Below are 16,589 nucleotides of genomic sequence, written 5' to 3'. Positions count from 1 at the left end.
TGATCACAGACCTATCAACCAGTGGATGTCCGTGTGATGATATGAACAATATTGTAGATATGTGAATTAAGTATTACACATATGTGAAGCAAGTCATCACTCTAACTTCGATGTTGAAAGGTTGTGCCCCTTTGATCCGTTGAGAATAGTTGAGCATTGACATCAAAAAAGGCTTATGTGGTGCTCTTTGTTTGCAAAAGAAATATATTTGTCCGTGTAAGTAGCACTGCTTGACTTAATTACTACAGTAGTATGTTTCTATAAAGTGATTGTTTTGTTTTAAATTGTTGAGTCATATCTAGGTCCATTACAGTTTTTTTAACAACGGTACAGTGTTATGTGCGTTAAAATTGTCTCAAAAAGAGTACTTGTTAAATTATGAAACTAGCGTTACCAAAATTATTCTCACATTTTATTTTCTCTATATTTTCTTAGAGGCTGTATCGAAATTTTCTTAGAGGTTGTATAATACAATTCAAGGGAAGTGACTCTACGTCGAGGTGTTTTGACAGGTGTCAACAGTCTCATGACCATCCGTTGATTAGACAATTAAGAAGTATTTTGGACATGTCATCCCCGACAAACAAGAACTCACAAATCTATGAGTCATATGGAACAATTAGAGGTGATTTAACCATCAGATTATGTATTTAAAACCACCAAATCAAATGATCATATTAGAATGTTTATTAATTTATTTGTATGAAAAAAATTAACAAAACATTGACACCATGATACACATGTACACGCATTTTATGCACAAGTCAATTGTAACGCCCCACTCTCCACATCAGGGGACTAGCAGGGGAAATGTTCCGTGTTTTTACCTTCCAGGTACCGAGTGAAAAGATGGATTTGTTTTTGCGCCAAAAATAGCGGGGAATCGGCCTATCTAGGTTATCCGCAGACTGCGGGGGTATTTTGCAGGGAGTCTACCAGCAGTCTGTCCTTGTAGGGCGGGGATTTTACCTGGCTGGATGGAAAGTTTAAGTCCCCGCTATTCCCGGGACCTGGGGGGCTGTTGTTACAATTGACTGGTGCATTACGTTTTGCATGTACTTAATGGACTTTGTACAATTACATATTTGTTCAGCCATTCTAATTGTAACAACCATTGAAATCTCACTGTCCAAGCAAGAGAGACACAGAAACTTAGAAGTGTACTGGCCAGTAGTGTGAGTGGGAATAACTAGGCCTACCGGTACTAATGTATTTTAAGGAGAGGTATTGACAGTGGATACGAATTTTTAACTGGTTAGTTCACTTGGTTAACTGTGGGCTGATGTTCTGGTTGTCATGGTTTCTATTTTTTAAATCAAGCCATTGCTGCCAAGATTATTAAGTTTAACTGATTGGTAGTTTTGCATTTTATGTAAAAATCCAGGCAGTTCTGTAAAGAATCAACCACTGCCTTAATGCCCCTTACATAATTATTTGTAAAGGCATACATGTATGTTTAGTAATTATACTGTAATAACTTTGGTCAAAGTTCAAAAAGGGGTTATTTGCCATTTTTTGTTAGTCAATATAATCAAATTCTATTTTGGGGATTTCTTAAGATCAATCTTAGTGGTTAAAACCCATTTGACAGGCCAAGTGAAAGTACCCTTCCTTGGGATCAAACCCACAACCTCTTTGGTGTTGGCACAAGGTTGGATTTCATTTAGTCACATATATGTAATATAACTCTTCCAATTTGTGCTTGCATTGTTTCCAACAGTAATTTTGTTTAAATGCAGGAAAAAAAAGGGATGAGTTTGGTTGTGAGTTCTGGGACTTGATTGTGTTGACTGCCATGGATGAAGCACAAAAGGAGGTCTATGACAGACAACTGGAATACAAGACCGGGCGAGGAGAGCTGCCATTGGACGTGCCCATCCATGTAGTAGCTGATCCACCAGGACCGAAAATAGGTAAGCTTGCAGATTGTGCATATAGCAGAAAAAAGGCGTTTAAGGTTGACTTATATTGTACATGAAATAATACATTTAATAACATGTAGGTTTTACAGATTGTTGGTCATGATATTTTGCTTATGTTCCTTCTAATTTGAACTGGAAATAAATCTGATATGTTTATTTGTAGCTTCATGAAAAGGTTTATAATATTCTTTCATTTTATGTACATCTGTTTCTGATATCAAATGAAGATTTTCTTGCATAAGCCTGAGTATTACAACTCTGTCATTAGGTTCATTTTGTAAAATAACACAAGCCTGAATTTATTAACAAATGAGAAAACTTCTGCTGGGCTTGATTTGGGCCTGCGAGTTCGTGATACTTTGGAATACTGATCCTATTAAAGTAATTTGTGTAACTCCGAAGTTAATTACGGTGGAAATAATCAGGCAGTTTTCAATAATAATTTATTTTTGTATAATTACCATAGCATCATAGTCAAGTAACATAATATTAACATACATTTTATGGTTTGATTAGTATTATGTAATATAATATGTATTGTGAATTATTTATTTCAGGAAATGGTGGATCAACTCTTGTGAGTCTACAGTTCCTGTTGGAGAAGTATGGTGAAGATCTGTACAACAAGAGGGTCCTTCTCATCCATGCTGGGGGCCAAAGCCAGAGAATGCCAAGTGCTAGCGTTCTAGGCAAGGTCTTTGCTCCAGTACCAAAGGGCGAGAAATCCATGTGTGATATGCTGGATATGAAACTAGCAATGTTCTGCCCTCTGATTCCTAAAATGGGACCAGGAGTGTTTGTTACATGCGCTGATGATTTTCTTGTGTACAGTCTGGGTGATAATCATGAGGACATACAGTTTGCCCCTGAAGGCTTCACAGCACTTGCTCACCCTTCTTCTCTAGACGTAGGCACTGGACATGGAGTGTATGTCATCAAAGATATTGAGAAAGTTGACCCTAGTATTCCACTACAGAATTGCTCATGCTACCAAGTTCTTCAAAAACCATCCATAGAAACAATGTATGCAAAAGGAGCTGTTTTGGATAAAGAGAAAAGCAAGCTTGCAGGGAACTTGGTTGTTGATGGCAAGGCAGCATACACTGATAGCTCTTTTTTCTTTGCTCATGATGTTACAAAGAAACTACTTCAATTTTTGGAAGCCATTGGTCCAGTAAAATGTGAAATTGATGCTTATGGTGATTTTCTGCAAGCGCTTGGCGAAGGAGCAACAAGAGACTACATAGACAACACTGGAAACATCAGCACACTTACGCAAGATTTGAAGACTACAAGGGAGAAAGTGTTTGACCTTCTAAGGGGTACTCCTCTCACATTGTTGGTGATGAACTTATCAAAATTTGTCCACATTGGTACAACACAGGAGTACATCAACTACTTCTGCTTCGATGCAGAGTTCCAGTCTGAAATGGGCCTTGGGAAAGATGTTTTTAACTTGTGGACAGAAAACATGAAGGTTCTTCCACTCAGTGGAGGTGATTTAGGCAGCCCAACAAGGAAGAAGATGCGTTTGTCAGACACATCACTGGGGTGTGTGATGCACAGTTCTCTTCCCCTAAGCTCGTACATTCCAGAGACTGCAGTTGTTGAGTTTTGCCATTTTGGCATTCCAGTAAGAGTTGGTCAAAACTGTATACTTAGCAATCTTACCTACACCATAAAAACTGAAAACGATTGTGAAGATGTAAATGCAGTTAATGCGGGCAACCAAGATTGCCTAGAATTTCCACCAAACATATTTATCCACACTATACCACTACAGGTTGACAATGAAACTCAGTTTGCAACAGTGTTCTTCCACATTAAAGACAAACTGAAGAAGATGGAGCCTGCAAATGACATATCTAGACTTCATTTTCTTGGGAAAACTGTTCAAGATTATATGAAGGTTGTTAATCTTACTGGAGAAAAAGTACAACCCAAACCTTCAGATGCAAAGAGCAAGACAAATCTGTGGTTTGCTTGTTTGTTCCCCGTAACTCAGTCACCGAGCCAGTCACTTCAGCTTGCATTGACATGTATCAGGGCCCTGAAAACTGATGACAAGAAACTCGTGTCCTTAGAAACTATGAAAGTTGTGTCCATGGCTGCTATCTTGAAATCTAAAGATTTGAATGCTATGTTGAAGCAGCGTAATAACCTGTACAATTTAATCAAACAATAATGATAGCAAGAAATATTAAAGTACTATCAGGTGTTGCATGTCACTTCTTTGAAGAAATGTAATTTATATATGACCCATATGCAAACAATTATTGTGATAGGAAAATTGGTATACTTTTTATAGTATACCTGGGGGTAGGATTGTTATCGGTTTCAGAGTATATTAATGATCATATAAGTACTTGTAGGAAGGTATTTGCATCACAGTCTAATAAACCATATCTGTCTGTGTCACACTGTGATAGTTTCTCAGTTATGTTAAAGCTTCAGGAATTTTTACTCAAACTGAATACTTATTTCATGCTTATTTTGCAACTGTATCATTTTCACTAGACATTGACATTCCATATTTGATTGGTTTATATTGATATAAGACATTGTTACAGAATGTCTATGTTCTTTTAAATTTGGTTGTCATTAATATTTTGGGATTTTGGGTAGAGAGTGATTTAATTGGTTTGTCTGGGTATTAAATTAATATCTAGGAATCTGTATGGATATTTACAATGTGGTGATATTGGAAAATAAATACATATCTAAAATTTATGATAATAGTGTATTTGTTTTATAAACATTTAGATCCGTTGTCTAGCGGCATTCAGTCAGGTCAGCATCAGGAACAGCATTATAATTATGACCAACTTCTGCCACTTGCATGAATGTTCATTTAAGGAATGAATTGCGGGGTTGATGTCATTATCGGGGTATGAACGCAATTGGGCTGGTCTAAGTGTGTGGAGTCCGAAGGACTCCATGCATACTTTGACCAGCCCAATTGAGTTCATATCCCCAATAATGACATCAACCCCGCTATTCATTACTTATATTTACACCAATAGTTCATTATTTAATTAAAAAATTGTCATAAAAATATTTCATTTCAGTTAAAAAAAACTTGCAGTAATCCTTTCTTACCCATTCTGTAAATCGAACGACCCGACTGTTACCGGAAACATTTTTTTAAATGACGTCACAATAACGCGGGAAAAGATCAGCCGCTTGAAATCACTTTTAAACGTTAAATTTAAACACTTATGGCAACAATGCATTTAAGATATAATAAATTAACACTTTCTAAAATGTTGATTTATATTTACGGGACCTGCTGACACAATAATAACAATAATAAGATCAATAGTGTTCATGTATATTGTTATGCTATGAATTGCGATCCGAACATATCTGAAGATGTTGCGTTCATCGATTGATAAATGCAATTGCCGAAAGGCAGTTAATTTAAGGAATGGAAGTTGAGGTGTAAATATAAGGCTGTGATGACATGTTCATGAGGTTGTGATGTGAGCCTGTGATGACATGTTCATGAGGCTGTGATGACATGTTCATGAGGCTGTGATGACATGTTCGTGAGGCTGTGGTGATATGTTAATGAGGCTGTGGTGACATGTTCATGAGGCTGTGGTGACATGTTCTTGAGGCTGTGGTGACATGTTCATGAGGATGTGATGTGAGGCTGTGGTGATATGTTCATGAGGCTGTGATGACATGTTCATGAGGCTGTGGTGACATGTTCTTGAGGTTGTGGTGACATGTTCATGAGGATGTGATGTAAGGCTGTGATGACATGTTCATAATGCTGTGATGACATGTTCATTAGGCTGTGATGACATGTTCATTAGGCTGTGCTGACATGTTCATTAGGCTGTGATGACAAGCCATTAGGCTGTGATGACATGTTCATTAGGCTGTGATGACAAGCTATAAGGCTGTGATGACATGCTCATTAGGCTGTGATGACATGTTAATTAGGCTGTGATGACAAGTTCATTAGGCTGTGATGACATTTTCATTAGGCTGTGATGACATGTTCATGAGGCTGTGATGACATGTTCATGAGGCTGTGGTGACATGATCATGAGGCTGTGATGACATGTTCATGAGGCTGTGATGACATGTTCATTAGGCTGTGATGACAAGCTATTAGGCTGTGATGACATGTTAATAAGGCTGTGATGACATGTTCATTAGGCTGTGATGACAAGCTATTAGGCTGTGATGACATGTTAATGAGGCTGTGATGACATGTTCATGAGGCTGTGATGACAAGTTCATTAGGCTGTGATGACATTTTCATTAGGCTGTGACGACATGTTAATTAGGCTGTGATGACAAGTTCATTAGGCTGTGGTGACATGATCATGAGGCTGTGATGACATGTTCATGAGGCTGTGATGACATGATGATGAGGCTGTGATGACATGTTCATAATGCTGTGATGACATGCTCATTAGGCTGTGATGACATTTTCATTAGGCTGTGATGACAAGCTATTAGGCTGTGATGACATGTTCATGAGGCTGTGGTGACATGATCATGAGGCTGTGATGACATGTTCATGAGGCTGTGATGACATGATGATGAGGCTGTGATGACATGTTCATAATGCTGTGATGACATGTTAATAAGGCTGTGATGACATGTTCATTAGGCTGTGATGACAAGCTATTAGGCTGTGATGACATGTTCATGAGGCTGTGATGACATGTTCATGAGGCTGTGATGACATGTTCATGAGGCTGTGATGACATGTTCATGAGGCTGTGATGACATGTTCATGAGGCTGTGATGACATGTTCATTATGCTGTGATGACATGTTCATTATGCTGTGATAACATGTTCATTAGGCTGTGATGACAAGCCATTAGGCTGTGATGACATGTTCAGGAAGCTGTGATGAAATGTTCATTATGCTGTGATGACAAGTCATGAGGCTGTGATGGCAAGTTCATTATGCTGTAGTGACATGTTCATTAGGCTGTGATGACATGTTCATTAGGCTGTGATGATAAGTCATGAGGCTGTGATGACAAGTCATTAGGCTGTGTCGACAATTTAGTAGGCTGTGATGACATGCTCATTAGGCTGTGATGACAAGTCATTAGGCATAAGGCTGTGGTGACGTGTCATGATGCTGGTGGTGACATGTCATAAGGCTGAAATGACGTGTTCGAAGGCTCTGGTGTCGTGTAATTATGCCGTTGCGACATGTCAAAAGTCTGTCTTGATATGTCATACGGCTGTGGTGATATGTCATAAGGCTGTGGTGACGTGTCACGAGGCTCATGGTGACTGGTGGTGACATTTAATAAAGCTGAGATGACGTGTAAGGAGGATGTGGTGACGTGTCATTATGACGTGGTGACATGGCATAAGGCTGTGGTGACGTGTCATGATGCTTGTGGTGACATGTCATAAGGCTGTCTTGATATGTCATACGGCTGTGGTAATATATATGTCATAAGGCTGTGGTGGCGTGTCACGTGTCACTTGGCTCATGGTGACTGGTGGTGACATTTCATAAAGCTGAGATGACGTGTAAGGAGGATGTGGTGACGTGTCATTAATTATGACGTGACATGTCAAAAGGCTGTCTTGATATGTCATAAGGCTGTCTAAAAACTTTGGTGACAAGTCGGCTATGACGGGATGTCATAATTCATGGTCATCCGTTTAGTAAATAGCCGACGGTCCAAGCAAATATAAAGCGAAATAAAATGTTGGTTTCCTGTAAACCTGAGTATATGATTCAATCAGTGGCAGAGCTTAATATTATTGTAGAACTATTTGCTTCCGAGTGTCTTATTTCAGTTTTTGTGTCTTTTCTTTCCTGAAATACACGTGTAACTTGTTAGACGGAATGTCTTTTTGTTAAATGACATGCTATATGCCGATATTAATGCTTGGTATATATATCTGTCTCTCCCTATAGTCTATAGTATAGATATATATCGTATTTTTACAAACCTTTTAATGGCTTTTTAAAAAAAGGTTAGTTCTTAACGTTGAATTCTCTTTTCAGTATATAAACAAATTATAATATAGTATTACTAAATGGAAATGCTTACAAAACCATATTCTGTCCAAATGTTTGTATTGTCAGAGAAGGGAATTTGCAACATGACTGAGTTTGACATTTTTTCTCCCATCGGAATGCAAATGTTGTCTGCTTCTTCTCACAACTGAAAGCTGTTGTCTGCTGGTAAGCAAGCTGCATTACGTAAAACAACAAAAGTTTCAGGAGGTTAGACATCTTCTTATGTTGTTGACATGATAAGGCATTTGATTATTTGTTAAAAGCAAACATAATAATGTATTTCTGTTTTGTCTTTTTTCACTTGAGCTTTGTTGTTTTTATTTAAAAGTGGTAAATAAAATTTGGTATAAATCCGGATAATTGACATTCGGATATTTTTGTCAAAATACACCTAGATTATGCGGTATAACATGCAGTAAATATGAGTAACGACATACAATGAAATATGCTTTCTGTTAATATTCATGTAATTCTCAGGTTGATGTTACATTTATAAGGCCACGCCCCATTCCCCCATCTCCCCAGTCATATCAAACTGGTTATACACCAGTCAATTGTAACCACCGCCCACCCACGTCGGGGGAATAGCGGGGTCTTTGACTTTTGGTCCAGCCAACCCTGGGTAAAATCCCCATCCTGCTGGGACGAACTGATGGTAAAATCCCCGCCAAATTCCCCCGCACCCCAGGGACGCTAAGTAAGGCCCATTCCCCGCTATATTTTGCGCGAAGACAAAACCACCGTATTCACCTGGCACTGCGGGGCCTCCTGAAAGGTAAAGACACGGCCCATTTCCCCGGCTATACCCGGTATACTCGGTATACCCTCGGACCTGTGATCGAGGGCTGTGGTTACAATTGACTGGTACATTACTGTGCATCAGTCAAATTGGCAAATATTCTAACTTTCTATTCTTGCACCTCGTGGTGACATATATTAAGATAAATGACAAAAATAAGAGCTTTTATTTTGATCAATTCAAGATTCTGCACAAGTATTTTTTCAGCCAGTTTCGATGCTTCATTTGGACTTAAACTGTTAAATTTGGAATTCTAATCTTGCCTATATATAAACAAGAAAGCTTAAGAAATAGACAGAACATGTCAAATAATGAGAATATACCTACACTTCAATGCAAAAACGGTTTGGGATCCAACTTATTTTGAGAAAAATAACTAAAAAAAGTTAAATTTTATTTTCACTGTTTGGAAAAAAGTATTTTTTATCAAATGGGAATGGGGCTGACAATTGGGCCCCAATTTAGTCATTGAAAAACACTGAACAGTAAATTTCCATTTTGACTAGTACAGAGGGCATTTCCTGAAAACAAAAGATATTTTAATCATTGCAAAGCAATACACAGCAGACTTTGTTAACTTGATTTATATTGCATCATTTTTTTTCAGAAGTGATTGCATAATATCCATCAAAGGATGGTGTTCAGTGCAGTGGACCGGTACATCACAGTATCGGGTGTGAGCTGGCTCGGATGGTACCAGCGACGTAAGCTGGAAGAAGCCACAAAGGATGTGAAGAAAGCCCAGCAAGAGACACTGATAGAGAGAATCAAGGAGAATGCAGATACAGAGTATGGCAAGAGGTTCCTCTTCAGTGAGATCAAAGACAGAGATGACTTTGTTAAAGTGCATCCACTCACAAGGTTTTTAGAAGATATTATTATTTATCAATTTCATAAGATATTTAATACGGTTCCTTAATCCAGTATAGCTGTTTCTTTCCAAGCTTTCATATGTTGTTTGTTTTGTTTTAGTTCATACTTTTTTGTTAGAAGCAACTTAAAACATAAGACAAGCATTTTCAGCTTTTTTCCTGTACCCAAATGCCAGACTTTTTATAAAGTTTTGTTATAGTATTTCTAATACAGACACTTGTTCAACATTTTTATTCGTGTCAATACAATTTAAGGTGCTGGGATGAAAATCTAGCAATTAATTTATACTTGCCCTAAGTTATATATATTGAAATGGAGATGAATTAAATAACATACTGCTAAGTTTTAATACTTACAAGGAATGCAATTTTAATATTTGGAGATTATTTTCATTATTCAATTTCTTATTCATGTTCTTAAATGATAATAAATATTTTTTTAGGTACCAGCATTATGAGCCATACATAGAGAGAATGATGCAAGGGGAGACAAATGTTCTCACCAAGGACCAGCCTGTAATATTTGCTGTCACCTCTGGGACGTCAGGGAAACATGCAACCATTCCTATGCTGAAAAAACAGCAGGGTACATTTTTTACCCAAGGAATTAGTGTTATTTATGACAGTATGAGGAGCGCTTTCCCTAATCAAAGCAGTTCTCAGAAAGATATGAAATTCTTTTACACACCTAGACTCAGAATGGCAGAGTGTGGCATTCCAATAGGTCCAAATTCTTCCTCGCCGGCTAATTCCAAGAGAATATTGAGCATGTACTCAACACCTAAAGCTGGGTACGACATTTTGACTGAGCCCGAGGCTTTGTATATCCATTTGTTGTTTGGTTTGAAGGACAAAAATCTGGGTATAATTGAAGCCAACTTTGCTTCTCTTGTGTATTCAGCATTCAGATCTCTTGATGAAAGATGGGATTCCCTGGTGAAGGACATTGAAACTGGCTCAGTATCTGATCAACTGAAGATTGAGGATTCAGTCCGTAAAGAGCTCAATCAGGTTTTATCTGCAGACCCAAAAAGAGCTGATGAGCTGCGTAATGCCAAACTGGCAGGAACGGTTGGCATTGCAAGTAGAGTGTGGCCAAAACTGAACTTTGTGATGACTGCAGATTCAGGCACATTTGAACTGTATGGTCAGAGGCTTCGAGAGTTGTACTGCAAAGATGTGCCTGTATATTCCCCTCTGTATGCAGCCTCAGAGGGATTGTTAGGTGTTAACATCTGGCCGAGAGAGCGTCCCAGTCGATACTTACTAGCTCCTCGCTCAATGTTCTTCGAGTTCATTCCCGTAGAGAGATGTGAAGAAGAGAACCCTCCTACATTGTTTCTCGATCAGGTAAAAGGCTAGCCTATTTGTTGGTTTCAGACTAAAATGAACTTATCTGTGTTACAATCTTAGTAACAACAGAATATCAAAAGATAGGTGAATGAAATGTAAATGCCTTTCTCGTAAACACTGTTGAAACTGAGTCATGTTGTTTCAGTCATTGGCATTTTATAATATGTTTTTTTTTGTTAACCTTCATTGATAAACTCTATTAACAGGTTAAGGTAGACAAAGTCTATGAGCTTGTGATTACAAACGCGAGTGGGCTGTACCGGTACAGGTTTGGGGACGTGATCAAGGTTGTCGGTCATCACAACACATGCCCTGTCATAGAGTTCCAGTATAGGTACAGATCTGGAACAGTTCTAGCAACAAAATCTGTAAATGTGATCAGAAAACAATTCGAGATGATGTTGGACATTTTGAGATTTATCAGTTAAATTGGCAGTTAAAGTTTATTTATCTTATTTCTACTAAAGAATGATCTTGGTCATAGTAAATTTTAAGCATTTTGAGATGCGGATATGTTAATACATGTATTTTAAAACAAAAAAAGGCCTGATACTAGGCTACTAATATGGGCATCATGTGATGTTCATGTTCTAATCGGCATTTCTGTGTTATGCTTGTCACAAAAAATAAATAATTGGTATACACATTTAAACTTGTTCTTCAGACAAGGGCAATTCCTGAATGTCCATGCTGAGAAAACAAGTGAGTATGCCTTCTACAAGGCCCTGACTGGGGCCCTGCAAAAGTCTGGGGTACAGATGGTCGACTACTGCTGTACAGAAAATGTCATGGTGGACCAGGTCACACCAGGTTAGTTTGTGACGTTGAATCATTTTCAAGATATAATTTATTGGCTACTCAAACAGGAAGAATATTTCTTACTGGTCCATGTACATACATTGTCCATGTCAACTGATGTCTGATAGTGTAAGTTCCTGAAGTCAGTTGTTTAAAACTAGTTAGCCTTTAAATTTAGATCGAGTATTCATGAAGTAACTCATTTAACTGTGCATCTAAAACCCTACTCTCATTGTTTTTCCTGAGGATACATTATTCTTAAACATGTGCATCCAAATGATGCTTATTTTATAGTGATACATGCACAAAACTTGCCTAGGAATCTCTGTTTTTCACTCAATGACCGTGGTTCTGAAATATGTGACTTCAAAAGACACATTCAGAATAATAAATTAATATAATCAAAATGGCCATTACTTGAAACCATTCATGCTATTCAGTATTCAAATGAAACTCAGGACATATTTTGTTACACACCATATGCAAATGTACAGCATGTTTTATGACTTTGATGCCCTAATAATTGTATAGTAAACGGCTGAAAAAATTGTTGACCATTAGATTTGCTCCGTGGCGCTCTTGTTTAACGGGTAGTTGTCCCCATATTGCATATTCAGGAATGCTCTCACATACATGTACTGTAGTTACTGTTCTAGGAATACATTCACATTGTTTCAAGTCCCATTCTTGACTTCCTTATTACAGGTAAAAAGTCATCCAGCCCATGCTACCATGTGTTCCTGGAGTTGGAGGAAGGTTCACCAGTCAATAAAGTAGCTGTGAGTTCACATTTTCACTTGTAAAACGATAATGTTTAACATGAAAGGTCCTTAGAAGCTTTTTGGAGTTGTTTAAACTGTTCCGTCATAAGTTATATAATGGTTTGAACCATGGTTAAAAACTCTTGCTTATATATTAGGCATGCAAACGAATATTCGAACATTCGAATATTCGATCGAACGTTTGATATTCAAATGTCAAAATCAGTATTTGAATATTCGATGTTTTACAGTTTGATTAATAAAATTTTTGTTTGATTAATAAAATCATTTTGCCTACAAGTGTGTTGTTTTATATATTCGCTTGTCTTGTTTTTACAACGATCGGCCCCTAATGTCAGAGGCGTAAGCGTGATGACACTATACATGCGTCCTGGGACCAATATTTAATCCTACATCAGACGCGTCCTATGTTAATTAGGGACCTATCGTTGGGACTATAAGTAGTTCCTGTAATTTTAAGAATACTGGCTATTAAACAAGTTTAAATTATTTTAGATAAGTTTTAATGACCATTCCAATAACAGATAATCAGAATCGGCCACCAAAGTGGTGTCATGGCAACCAATTAAGATGTACAGTATTGCTCAAATCAGCGTTATGATAAGAATGACATGTGATAGTTATTTGCTGTACACTGTTTTCCATGTTTCGATATAACGTTCGTGCTCAGAAATGTAACTCAGAATCCCATGTAATCCCAGAACGAAGCTGCTCGTACAGAACGACCTTCCGTTTGTGCATAACGCCATTCAACCAGGGTATTGCTTACAAATATGAATGCATTGGAATTGAAATTATACTTGTTTTTTTTTGTTCAAAATCTATTGCCTTTTGTTGGAGTTTTCTGGAAATGGTGTTATATTGGAAACAGGCTGGGCCGTCGCGTGTACCGGCTACAACAAATTAATAATACATTCATTTTCTTAATCGAATATTCGATCAAAGAATTACCGAATATTCGAATATCAATTTTGCCATTCGTTTGCATCCCTATTATATATATGCTTAGGAAAAAAATCATGAAAGCTGTAGTTTTATTGTTAATGCAATATTACAAAATTCAGTATCACATAAGAATGATTTAGTATGTTTAAGGCTTTGTTTCATGTCATCTTTTTGTGTTGGTAATGCTTTACATCACATTAAGTAGAGCCTTGAACTAACTTTATCGAACTTAGACGAATATTACTTTTCATATCATTGATAGTTGCAATTTTGTGTAGAGAATTACTGTTAATAAAACATTTCTCACAGATTGACGAGGAGCTGAAGGCCATGTCCTACGTGTACGCCTCCTTCAGACGCAAGGGCAGCATCGGGCCCATGCAGGTTTATGTGGTAAAGCCAGGCACTTTCTCCGAACTGCGGGCTTTCATGATTGAGAAGACAACGGGCTCCCCAAACCAGTACAAGGTCCCAAGGGTGTTGAAGAAGCCCGAGGCCGTCAAGTTTGTGCTTGATCGAGTTGAGGCTTGTCTGTTGTAATCAATGATACTGTTTGTATATTGTATTCAGAAGTCTTCTGTGTAAGTGGATAATGTGAGGATGCTCGATACATTATGTCATAATATGGATTATTCAATGAAATGTGAAACAGTTTCAAAAGTATGGAGCACTTATATTGTAGTTTTGTTTAGATTGAAGGTATTTCAGGAATTTATAGAAAATGGTGGGAATGTCTTTCTGTCTGTTTTGAAAAAATGGATACTGCGATCTCTCAATAAAATAGTAATCAAGTTAAATTTATGAAACAAGGTAATAGTATAGGGTTTAATGTCAAAAAGGAGTTTCTAGTTTTAAAAAAGTGCCGCTAAGGCAACAAAACCCTTAGGGGACTAGTGTATTGCCAGCAATACTTAGTGACTTGTATAATTTCTTAGTGTGCACAATCTAGGGTTTTTTATTATTGCCAATCTGTTAAAACAATATCAAAGGAGTACCTTTCAAACATCATGATTTTCTTCTTAAAGCTGATCATCATGTGTAGGGTAAACATAGTATTATTTTTTTACCAACATACTATTTATGAACAAAACGTAACTTGATGTACTTCAAGACTGGTGAATGAAAATACAATGCCTCCCTTGCTGTCTAGATAATCCTGTATTATATATCACTCTCTGAGGTGTAACCGTGTTTGTTGTAAGATTTCATGGTTATTTGTAAATCGAACATTGTACAATGTACATTTTTAAACAAATACTCAAAACTTACATAAGAAACACAATCAACAATTTCTTATAGCGTGATTCATTCAAGGATACAATCACTATAGAATGTTTTACTGTTGATCAAGAGTTATTTAAGGAATGAATTGCGGGGTTGATGTCATTATCGGGGTATGAACGCAATTGGGCTGGTCTAAGTGTGTGGAGTCCGAAGGACTCCACGCGTACTTTGACCAGCCCAATTGTGTTCATATCCCCTATATTGACATCAACCCCGAAATTCATTCCTTATATATACATCAATAGTTATTCCATTCAAGAATTGTTAAAAAATTAAGAAAACCTTTCAGTAATCCTTTCTTACCCATTCTGTAAATAGAATAACACGACTGTAACCGGAAACATTTTTTCAAATGACATCACAATAATGTGGGAAAAGACCACTTGAAAACTCTTTTATATGTAAAATTGAAACACTTGTGGCAACAATACAATTAAAATATAATAAATGAACACTTTCTAAAATGTAGATTTATATTTTGCGGGACCAGCTCACACAATACAAACAATAACAAGATCAATAGTTTTCATGTATATTGTTATGCGATGAATTGCGATCCGAACATATCCGAAAATGATGAACGCATTTGCTGAAAGGCAGTTCATTTAAGGAACGGAAGTTGAGGTGTAAAATATTATTTAATAATGTAAATGTCTCATAAAAAAACAATATATATCCTTAAAATTTATTGGTTTGCATACTTTATAGTGCAAGTCATTTGAAATCAAACATACAATGTCTTCGTTGAGAAAAATTTAAGCACATCATGTACATATCATGACTTCAATGTATTTAAGTTGAAGAGTGAGAATTAAAATGTTATAAAGATTGAAAATGTTACAATTTTGCAACTTAAAAAGGCCTTTCATGATTTTTATTTAAATAATTAAGAGTATATGTATGATTAATAACCCAGAAATGTTAATATTTTTTTGTACTTTATTAATTTATATGACTTTTGTAGTCTTGTTAAATATTGCTTTATTTCATACTTTTTCTTCTATCAAACTTTTTGTGAAATAAATATTGAACTGTTGGATTGTTTTGCTTTGTTGAATCTTATAGGTCAACCATCTGCTGACTGGAAGAGGTTACTTTAGAATATATCGAATTCATATCAGTGTGTTTCATGTTTCTCAAGGTTTATCATGAGATTTTAATTTCTCTATTGGTTTATAAGTTTAGAATATTTAAATCAGGATGGTTCAGCATCATATCAATTTTGGAGCGTACTTGTATTTTTAATGTCGGACGTTCCATCTGTAGGCCTTATTCTTGATTTGAAATCACTAGGAATTTGTAAGTGTTATAAACAATATTGTATAATCATTTTATGAATCAGACATCCAACATCTGACCATTAAGAGTGACCTTTAAGCTACATGGGCTCCATAAAGTCACATACATGACTTAAGAAACAGACATTCAACAATCTGGGCTCCACAAGGCACTTACATGACTTAAGAAACAGACATTCCACAATCTGGGCTCCACAAGGCGCTTACTTAAGAAACAGACATTCCACAATCTGGCCTCACAAGGCGCTTACATGACTAAAGAAACGGACATTCCAGAATCTGGGCTCACAAGATGCTTACTTGACTTAAGAAACAGACATTCCGTAATCTGGCCTCACAAGGCACTTACATGACTCAATAAAAAACAGACATTCCACAATCCGGGCCCCACAAGGCGCTTACATGACTTATGAAACAGACATCCAACAATGTGGGCTCCACAAGTCGCTTACGGACTTAGGAAACAGACATCCTACAATCTGGGCTCCACAAGGCACTTACATGACTTAAGAAACAGAC

The 16,589-nt window shown here is 37.0% G+C and overlaps 2 protein-coding genes across 2 annotated transcripts; both read left to right on the top strand.

Annotated features, from left to right (window-relative positions):
* Positions 1-495: 495 nt before the first annotated feature.
* Positions 496-4,635, top strand: LOC128228233 (fucose-1-phosphate guanylyltransferase-like). Its single transcript, XM_052939409.1, has 3 exons — positions 496-625; positions 1,740-1,913; positions 2,480-4,635. The coding sequence occupies exons 1-3, from the start codon at positions 568-570 to the stop codon at positions 4,105-4,107; spliced, it is 1,860 nt and encodes a 619-aa protein (XP_052795369.1). The 5' UTR covers positions 496-567; the 3' UTR covers positions 4,108-4,635.
* A 3,391-nt stretch (positions 4,636-8,026) lies between these two features.
* Positions 8,027-14,903, top strand: LOC128226628 (GH3 domain-containing protein-like). The gene is made up of 7 exons (XM_052936588.1): positions 8,027-8,146; positions 9,346-9,599; positions 10,054-10,960; positions 11,170-11,297; positions 11,628-11,773; positions 12,467-12,540; positions 13,798-14,903. Exons 2-7 carry the CDS (start codon positions 9,373-9,375, stop codon positions 14,026-14,028), a joined length of 1,713 nt encoding a protein of 570 aa, XP_052792548.1. The 5' UTR covers positions 8,027-8,146; positions 9,346-9,372; the 3' UTR covers positions 14,029-14,903.
* The last annotated feature ends 1,686 nt before the right edge of the window (positions 14,904-16,589 follow it).

This window comes from Mya arenaria, chromosome 3 (genome assembly GCF_026914265.1).
Source record: "Mya arenaria isolate MELC-2E11 chromosome 3, ASM2691426v1".
Classification (NCBI taxonomy): domain Eukaryota; kingdom Metazoa; phylum Mollusca; class Bivalvia; order Myida; family Myidae; genus Mya; species Mya arenaria.
This window is presented reverse-complemented; position numbering and strand designations above follow the sequence as displayed.

Coding starts and splice junctions, on each gene's coding strand:
- LOC128228233 (XM_052939409.1), top strand. CDS start 568: ATGTCATCCCCGACAAACAAGAACTCACAAATCTATGAGTCATATGGA. Junction 626..1,739: donor GTCATATGGAACAATTAGAG/GTGATTTAACCA, acceptor GTTTAAATGCAG/GAAAAAAAAGGGATGAGTTT. Junction 1,914..2,479: donor TCCACCAGGACCGAAAATAG/GTAAGCTTGCAG, acceptor TATTTATTTCAG/GAAATGGTGGATCAACTCTT.
- LOC128226628 (XM_052936588.1), top strand. CDS start 9,373: ATGGTGTTCAGTGCAGTGGACCGGTACATCACAGTATCGGGTGTGAGC. Junction 9,600..10,053: donor AAAGTGCATCCACTCACAAG/GTTTTTAGAAGA, acceptor ATATTTTTTTAG/GTACCAGCATTATGAGCCAT. Junction 10,961..11,169: donor CTACATTGTTTCTCGATCAG/GTAAAAGGCTAG, acceptor CTCTATTAACAG/GTTAAGGTAGACAAAGTCTA.